This window comes from Vicia villosa, linkage group LG2, assembly GCF_029867415.1.
Source record: "Vicia villosa cultivar HV-30 ecotype Madison, WI linkage group LG2, Vvil1.0, whole genome shotgun sequence".
NCBI classification, from domain to species: domain Eukaryota; kingdom Viridiplantae; phylum Streptophyta; class Magnoliopsida; order Fabales; family Fabaceae; genus Vicia; species Vicia villosa.
This window is the reverse complement of record NC_081181.1, coordinates 118,771,707-118,780,271: the sequence shown is the minus strand read 5'-3', so window position 1 is coordinate 118,780,271 and position 8,565 is coordinate 118,771,707. Positions and strand designations below refer to the sequence as shown.

Genomic DNA, 8,565 nt, shown 5'->3' with positions numbered 1-8,565 from the left:
AGGAATGTTTCTAAACAAGAAAGCATAAAAAACTAAGCCCAACATCAAAACAATACCACAACCAAATATCCACAAACCATGAAACACTATAGACAGTGTTTTAAAACAGAACTAGACCTCAATCAAACTGGTGGGAGTACTGGATCACTGGTTTATTGGTCGAACCACTGAGTTATTGGTCGAACCCTATGAGTAAACTAGATTATATTGAATAACTCGATTAAACAAACCGATCTCTATAACAAAACTATATGGTTATTAAATCAATCGAAGCATGTGACTTTATCTCTAAAAAGATCACGACACGTACAAAATTTTAAAATATCATAATTTTACAAGTTTATTATGTAAATTTAAATTCTAAACATAGTCATCACACACAACAAAATAGTATAAAATACAAATCCATATACATTTTGGATAAAGTATAATTGGTACATAAACGAAATAACAAAATAATTACATTGTCTAGTAAAGTTAGTTTTAAGAAGAGAAAGTTGTTTCCAATACATTTTGAATAAATTATTCTTATATTTTAATTTTATTTTTTATAAATAATTATCAAAACGCCATCTTTTTATTTTAGAAAAATAAAGCAAGCATTTAATTCGCTGGTTTTCCAAAACCGCGGGTTCACCGTTTTTTATCAATTTTGGCCGGTTTTGGTTCAATAGCTTACCCGGCCCATCAATCACACAAGACTAGTGATCCCCTCGGTTCTCGGTTTGACCAGTTCGATCGACCAATGTTGTTCGATTTTCAAAACAATGACTATAGCGAAACAAGAAATTCACCGACAAAGAAACTCCCGACAAAAGCCACCCTTCAAGTTGGGAAGGAAAATCGTCAAACCAATATAGATTCAATCACAACGATGTATTAGACTGTCAGATTGAGAAGGAGGGGGAAACAGAGAAAGTTTTAATATGAAACCATTTCTAATACCAAAAGGTAACTATGTGCACGAATCCCTTCAAATATGATGTCAATTCTAAAATGATAAATTCATTTTGAGATTTCTAAAGGGCCCATAAAATGTTAGACCAAAGAAAAACCAGATCTAACTCTAGATAAAACCCTGACAGACCTAAATACCTCGGAAGTTGAAGTAAGGTTATCTTAAGAAACAAATTCAAACATAGTCTCCACTTCACAAATGAAGAAAATATGAGATGAGTAGTCTTTAAAACCCAGACACGACACACAAGAGAGGTCACTTGGGTTCAAAATCATCTGACGCTTAAACAGATTAACCCTTTTAGGAATCATATATCTAAGAATCTTCCAAGAGACAACAATGATCTGAGAAGAAGCTCAACTCTAGCAAATGAGTGACAGGACCGAACCAATCTCGAAAGTGACATCTCGGTGCTCAAGCTGACAAACTTGTTACTCTAAGAGTTAATTCTATTAGATATACAGTTAATTAGCGATTTTTAGGTAAACTTCTGACAAGGGAAAGCGCCAATCGTAAAAGTAGAAAATTTAAAAGGATGAGAGTTTTGCTTACTTGTTCTAAAAACTTTTAAATTATGTATATTTATTTAAAATAAATGAAGTTATGTTTATCTTCTTATAAAATAATAATTAAAATCAAGTAATCAGAAAATGATAGAAAAAAATAACATAAAATAAATATATAGAATAACAATAATCAAAAGAATAAAATATTTGCCTATCCTATAATAAAAATGAGTAGTTGAGTATGGAAGTAAATTAAGTAGAGAGAATGGACAAAATAAAATGATTAGTGGAGATGAGAGTAGAAAATATTGAATTTATCCATAGATGTATCAACTACCTACCTAATAATATAACATACTACCAAACACCCTTAATTACCCTTATTACAAAAATTATTTACTCTAACAAAAGCCCTTTCTTGTAATTTACTAAATAAAAATTTAATTCCCACCAATCACAATACCCCAAACCTCCAAGTGGCACTCTCTTTTCATTTTCCTATAATCTCTTTCTTAACTTTTCTATTATCCATTAGTTTTTTCAATACACTCATTTCATGTTTTCATTCACCTTAGTCACAGGTTATTAACCGGGAAATTCTCCCTCCTCCCATTTCAAATATCGGTCCTGTTGTTGATGTACTTTTCTCTCTTCTTTATCATACATCCTTCCTCTCTCTCGTCAGTTTTTCTACAGGAAAGAAGAGCTTCATTTCCTTCTTCCAGATCCAATCTCTTTCCACTTCATCTTTCGTAAGAACGCCATATCTATCAAATCGATTTAAGTTCAACAAATATATGGTGAATGTTATTCATTTTCATCTACTGTGATGGGTGTTGTTTATATTTTGACAAACCCAGTTTCTACATTGTTGATATTCGTTTTCATTTTCATGTGCTGACTTTTCCCTGGTTTTAAAAGCTTCACCATCGTTTTTTCTCCTTTTCTTTAAGTTAATATTTTCTCTCAAGCTGGTATTTCCTTCAATCCTTGATTTGTAGATTTTCAACTTTCTTGTCAAAAACACGTTGGTGATTTTTTAAACTTCGCAGCCCATTTTCAATTTCAAACGAAGAAGAAGAAGATGGAGATCCATTTGTGGGTTGTGGTTTCGATTTCAAGTGAAGAAGAAGTAAAAGCAGATACGATGTAAGCTTTTCTCTACTCTCATATATTATTCTACAATTTTGATTTTTTAGATCTTTCATAAACAACTATTCAAATCACATATTTTATTTCTCAGTTTGTTGTTTTAATTATTCAGTTTTTCTTATTTCTTATGATTTATTAGGGTTTCATTTCAATATGGTTGAGATTTAGGGCTTTTGATAATTTCATTTAGCTAGAACCATGTGTTTTGATGATGCATTATTTACTTGATGCATTTTTGTGTCTACAACAACTACATTCACCTTTTGATCCTGTTTGTGGTGCCCAAAAGATACTGTCAAATATATTTAATTTACATATTATTCAACTGTTTGATTCTTTACCCAGGTAATCAAAAAGAGCAATTTCAAGATTGTAACTGGAGATGAAATTAATGTTGGACTTTTTGGACAATATCTTCTAAATCTTCTGATCACTATTAATGAATCTAAGGTTTATAGTAAGCTATTAATGTTAAATGTAACTTGACAATAAGCTTTTGCAAAAATATTTTGAAGCACATCCCTATTTTTGTATTTTGTTAACTTAGCTTATCAAGATTAGTACTTACTCTTATATGACTAAAGTTTTCTTATTTAATATATGCTATTTTCTCTCTTCAGGGTGTGTTTAAAGAAAGATGTGGAACAACACTAGACCATGGTGTTGCAAGAAGATGGAAGGTCCTGCATGTGTTAAGACAAAGCTGAGACAACACTAGGGCTTTTGATCTCTATTGTTTTTGTTTCCTTATACTTTCATGGATGATTTCATGGATGATTCTCGCAGAGGCCTGAATTGAACGGATCTCTGGTTTAAGGAAATTTGAAAAACATGATTTGTTGTCTTTTGAGGTTTTAAAGTCATGTGTTGCCACTCATAGCTTTTGATTTATTGCCTATTTGTTTATATTTGTTTTTATTGTTACAAGGAAATAGAGAGTACTGTTGCTTGGTGTTGTTGGTTTGAAGTTTGAATGTCAGAAAGATCTGCTCGACATTGAATGGCCTTTTGTCAGTTTATTAGACAATGAAAAGGAAAGGGTTTTTAATGAATATGAAAACAACATTTGAATATATAAACTCACGTGTCTTCACAATGGATAGTGAAGTTGATCTCAAGTATGCCCAACATTTTTCTCTCAATCATCTCATATGCATGGTTGTTGTTGATAGCTTAGAATGCTCAACGATTTTGTTTGATAAATATGGTTCTCAAAGAACAGATCATTTTAAAGCACATAACTGACTCACTGAAGTTTTACATCAGTTCGGTTGTGATTGGCCTAAAGTTATTTTTACACAATTGTTATTATATTTGGTGCTAAAGTTTTTTTTTACATAATTTTTATTATATATGGTTTTTTCAATTATGTTTTCGTTTCTGAATTAGAATAAAAAGGTCTGAGATTAACTATTCATGTTACCATCACAATGTTCTCATAATAATGGAACACACCATATCAGTAAAACAAAATAAAACTGTGTATTGAAAGTGGGAAATGGAACACATCATATATCAGTAAAAGAAAATAAAACTGTGTAGTGAAAGTGGGAAAGTCCCATATTTATATATTGATTGACAAATTAATTATCCTATCTATAAGGAGAAATAGTAACAGAAAATATAATTGAGCCAGAAATAAAGAGAGGATTTAGTCTATGTTTTCTATAATTGAGAATTGTCACTATTATAAAGAGTTTAAATTTATACTCTTAACTGAAAAATATAATGAGTAATAAATAAAATAAATAATTAGTTAACATTTCTTTATTCGATATTAACAAATTTATAAAAATAAATATTATGATTTTTAATGCAGCAATTTACTTATGTAAATATAGTTAAAATATTAAATTAAATGAAAATAAATAAAAATGAAATAAGCATATGAATGAATAAATTAGAAAATATATGAATGAGTGATATCAATATTTATGATTTTTTATAATTATAAAATAAAGAAATATTTAATATTTTATGATGTATATGGCAATGTTGGTAACTTTGTTGCAAATATTTTAGCGAAGAAAACTTAATTTATTATTTTTACGGGTCACTATCACCATAATCCATTTTTTATTTTAATTAAAAAAATATTTGTAAATATTTATAGTTATTAGTGGTATTTATAAATATTTACCGTTATTAAACATTGGATTTATTATGTTGATGATTTGTTACATATTAATTTTAAATAATTTTAACTATAATATATGTCATCAACAACCAATGCTTATCGAATAATCTAAGATAGGAATGAATTTTCTTATCATGCAATGAACACTTCTTAATTTTTTTATACGGCGATTTTATCAACTCCTATGAATTTTGTCACTGAAACTCACTATTTTCACGAGTCACTGTCATCAAAATACATTTTTAACCTTTTAACTTAATAAAAGATGCTAGAGTTTTAAATTTTAACTTTTTACCAATTATGTATTTGAAAATTTATACCCGATGTAACTTTTACTAACTCCTATTAATTTTATTCCTGAAACTCATTATTTTTACGAGTCACTATTACCACGATACATTTTTTATTTTATTCAACAAAATATTTGTACATATTTATAGTTATCAGTGATATTTGTAATATTTCACTTCCAAGGACGATGTTTCACATTAACATTTCTAAATATATTTCTAAGAACCATTAAGATATATGTGTTCATTTCATTTATACTATATTATTCACATTAAGATATGAATTACCCGTGCGGACGCACGGGTCTTCTACTAGTTTGTAGATAAAATAGCTCAAACATTGTAGAATTATAATTTAATATAATAATACATATTTATTTCTAATTGATAATAAACAGTTATTTTTTTAATTTGTTTTTTATACGCTCAAAATAAAATATTAATGATATAGCTTTGTAAATCAAAAAATGAAAAGGTTTGCACTACACTCCAAAAAAAATATTATACTATCTTATCTCATGTGCAGTTAGAACCTACTCCCAGTTAGAAAAAAAAGACGCACAATGGTTGTTCAAATGTGTCACCTAAGAAAAGAGAGCATATAGTAGAAATGAAAATGACAAATTTGCTTAAGAACTACAAAATATGATACTGGAACACTGGCTATGCATCATATTTCATCCTAATATATATACAGAAGAGTAAATATCATATGTCACCTACTTCTTCATGTGTGTATATATATTATGCAATAACATTTAAACATTCAGCTTTGACAGCAGAAAGAGACAACTAGAAGAAAGAAAGACAGAAGCACAGAAGCATAGCAAATCAACAGGAGTTTGTATAGTAGCCTTCTTGCTTCGGTCAAACAAACCAATCAGAAGCAGCATAACTATCACATGACCGACCTTTGTTTTCAGTTCATTCACTGTTTTTATATCCAACCATTTTGGTCTTTCCTGAAAAACACAAACAAAGGAACAATCATCAAGAGATAATGTTATTATCAAAAGTCGTAGAATTGATTTTAACATGTATTAATGTTATTAAGTGATTTGGTTTTGCCTACAGAATCATTTGAGCTGTTATTAAGTTATTGTTCAACTCACTTTAAGTCAAATCAATTCAATTCAACTTTTTCTTGTTTCTTTTAACATTCTAAATCCTACTGATTTTGATAAGGTTGTCTCAAAGCAAACCTTCAAAGGGAATAAGCCAAATAGATTTGATCTGTAAGAAGGAGTTTGATCTGGTAGAGAGCTTGTACTGCCAAGGTTACTGACGAAGAGCTCGTAGAGACCCATTCCAAACACCAGCATCACAGTTCCTAAAAGATAGACATCTAAGATGAACAAAGAATGAAATTAGAAAGAAGAGAAGCACAGAGAAATCCTCTTAGAACAATAAGAAAACTAATACACTGAATAATGTGTTATATAGTTAAGAAATGGAACATGAAACCAGATGAAAAAGCTTATAGAGTTTAACTTTAGAGACACTCACCAAGAGCATCTATGAGCATTTGCATTACTTTAGTGCGATTAACCGAGTATTCTAAGAAAGATCCTGCAACAAATGTGGAGCCCTGCATAAAAATTTGAACAATGCATCAAAACAAAACTCATTAGACATCATGGCATGTTATGTTGATTGTAACGGCAATGCAAATATAAGATGCGAGACACTCACACTTGAGCAGAGATTGTTGGACTCGAGAGTATATATTTAGTCCCACATTTATTAGCTATGAATGAGCTAAATGTTGAATTTATAAGAGCGACAAATGCATTATCTACTATCAAACTCGCTAGTGACCTTGGGTTAAGGCTTAGCTCAACCAAGAAAGCGATCTCTTACGGTCAAGATTGTACGACTATACATCTAGAGCGTGAACTTTGCATGGTTGCACACCTACACGGATCTAAGATAATTAAACTTTGATAGCGTATTAGAATTTGGATCGAGCCTCGTTAAACCACAAAAACTAGTTTGAGGCAGAGGACTGACTTCAATCCATATCACTATGTAACCACTCAATGGTTCATTCTACTATTCACAAAACACACTATCTAAGATGCACAAAACTAGAATTATGTAGTTTTCTCTACATTGTTTTTTCGAGTCTGATCATTCTAGCAGACATCCCATTGGAAAGTATAATAAATTCGGCAAACAAAAATTTATCAAAGTTTGAAATTGATACCTTGATGAAGCATAGAAATGATCCAATTAGAGACCCAAAAACTCCAAGAATAGCCAGAAACCGGCATCTATAAATCATCTACACATTTCATCACATAAAAAGTCATCCAGATAAGCCATATTCAAAACAATTCAAATATGAAAAACAATCCAAGACTCAATTCATTTTTATTCATTAAGCATAAGTTAGAACAATTGAATAACCAAAACAAGCCAATGAATCCAAAACTCTCAACAAAAGTCTTACCTTCTCAATGCCCTCCTCTAATCCTCCCAGCTTCCCTGGCATCTCCTGAGACACACCAGAATCAAAACCAGAATTAGAACCAACGAGTGGCGGCGACGAAGGATTCACAGCAGATGAAGAAGAAACAGAAGCTCCAGAACTGCTGCTGCACACAAATTCTTGAAACCTGAGGCCTTTATACCCCAACAAAGAGACCCTTCTGCCATATGAACTAAAGATAGAATTTTGACATTGAACTAACGCTGGGGATGTTGTAGAGAAAGGTATCCTAGCCAATGCATGAGACAATTTCATGGTGAGGATTCAGAGTGTTGAGGTTGTTGGTTTGAAAAATGTAGATGATGTTTTGTGCGTGTATGTGACTGAAAAGTATCAATGTCAAACACAGAAGGATGGGAATTTTACGTGAAATTGCCTTTGTCTGATTTGGTGCCACTAGTTATTAGGAGAGAGTTGTGTGAGTCATTATCTTGTTTTTCTTTTCTTTTTTTCCGACAAGTTACTATAAATATCTTGTTGGTTTTTTTGACAAATGAACACATGTAAGGATACGAATTGTCTGCACTCATAGTCACCATATATCTATATCACACATGTGACACTCACAATTGCATTAGTTAGTAAATTTGTAACATGCACGAAAGAGAAGCTCTAATGTATAATTTTTATAGGAGAGACAAACATATAAAGGTCATTGAGATTTTTCATGTTTCTTTTGATTTTTTGAATGGTGAGAAATCACATTTGATAAGATTACCTATTCTAGCAAATTGCAATTTTATGCAGTAAAAAAAATTGAAAGATCAAATAAATCAATAATTTGATGTGGGACAAAAACAACAATGACACCTAAAATGTAAGTATCTCAAACAATAATAATATAATGCAAACAAAACCACAACAACTCGAATAGAATAAAGAGCAAGAATACACACGAATAGTGATTTAGACGGACCAAAATAATCTCATATTATTTAAGAATTAAGATTAAAGGTAATTTATATGCAACACTCATTTATTTAAATTTAATAAGACGCATTTTTTAAAGGACAAAGTCGTGAGAATTCATA

At 30.5% G+C, this 8,565-nt stretch overlaps 1 protein-coding gene and 1 long non-coding RNA gene across 2 annotated transcripts; one reads left to right on the top strand and one right to left on the bottom strand.

Moving 5' to 3' along the window:
* The first annotated feature begins 2,061 nt into the window (after window positions 1–2,061).
* LOC131646694 (uncharacterized) lies at window positions 2,062–3,328 on the top strand. Its single transcript, XR_009297589.1, has 3 exons — window positions 2,062–2,216; window positions 2,517–2,613; window positions 3,237–3,328. It is a non-coding gene; the product is annotated as an uncharacterized LOC131646694 (long non-coding RNA).
* A 2,317-nt stretch (window positions 3,329–5,645) lies between these two features.
* On the bottom strand, window positions 5,646–7,964 carry LOC131646693 (uncharacterized). Its single transcript, XM_058916667.1, has 5 exons — window positions 7,496–7,964; window positions 7,250–7,327; window positions 6,550–6,631; window positions 6,246–6,388; window positions 5,646–6,005 (listed from the first exon to the last, which is right to left on the bottom strand). The coding sequence occupies exons 1-5, from the start codon at window positions 7,787–7,789 to the stop codon at window positions 5,802–5,804; spliced, it is 801 nt and encodes a 266-aa protein (XP_058772650.1). The 5' UTR covers window positions 7,790–7,964; the 3' UTR covers window positions 5,646–5,801.
* Window positions 7,965–8,565: the final 601 nt, after the last annotated feature.

What these genes read in the sequence shown, in the direction of transcription:
- LOC131646693 (XM_058916667.1), bottom strand. Translation starts at nt 7,789, where the DNA reads ATGAAATTGTCTCATGCATTGGCTAGGATACCTTTCTCTACAACATCC. An exon ending in AATGCTCATAGATGCTCTTG is followed by an intron (nt 6,389 to 6,549) that starts GTGAGTGTCTCT and finishes TGTTCATCTTAG; the next exon opens with ATGTCTATCTTTTAGGAACT. An exon ending in TTGGCTTATTCCCTTTGAAG is followed by an intron (nt 6,006 to 6,245) that starts GTTTGCTTTGAG and finishes TGTGTTTTTCAG; the next exon opens with GAAAGACCAAAATGGTTGGA.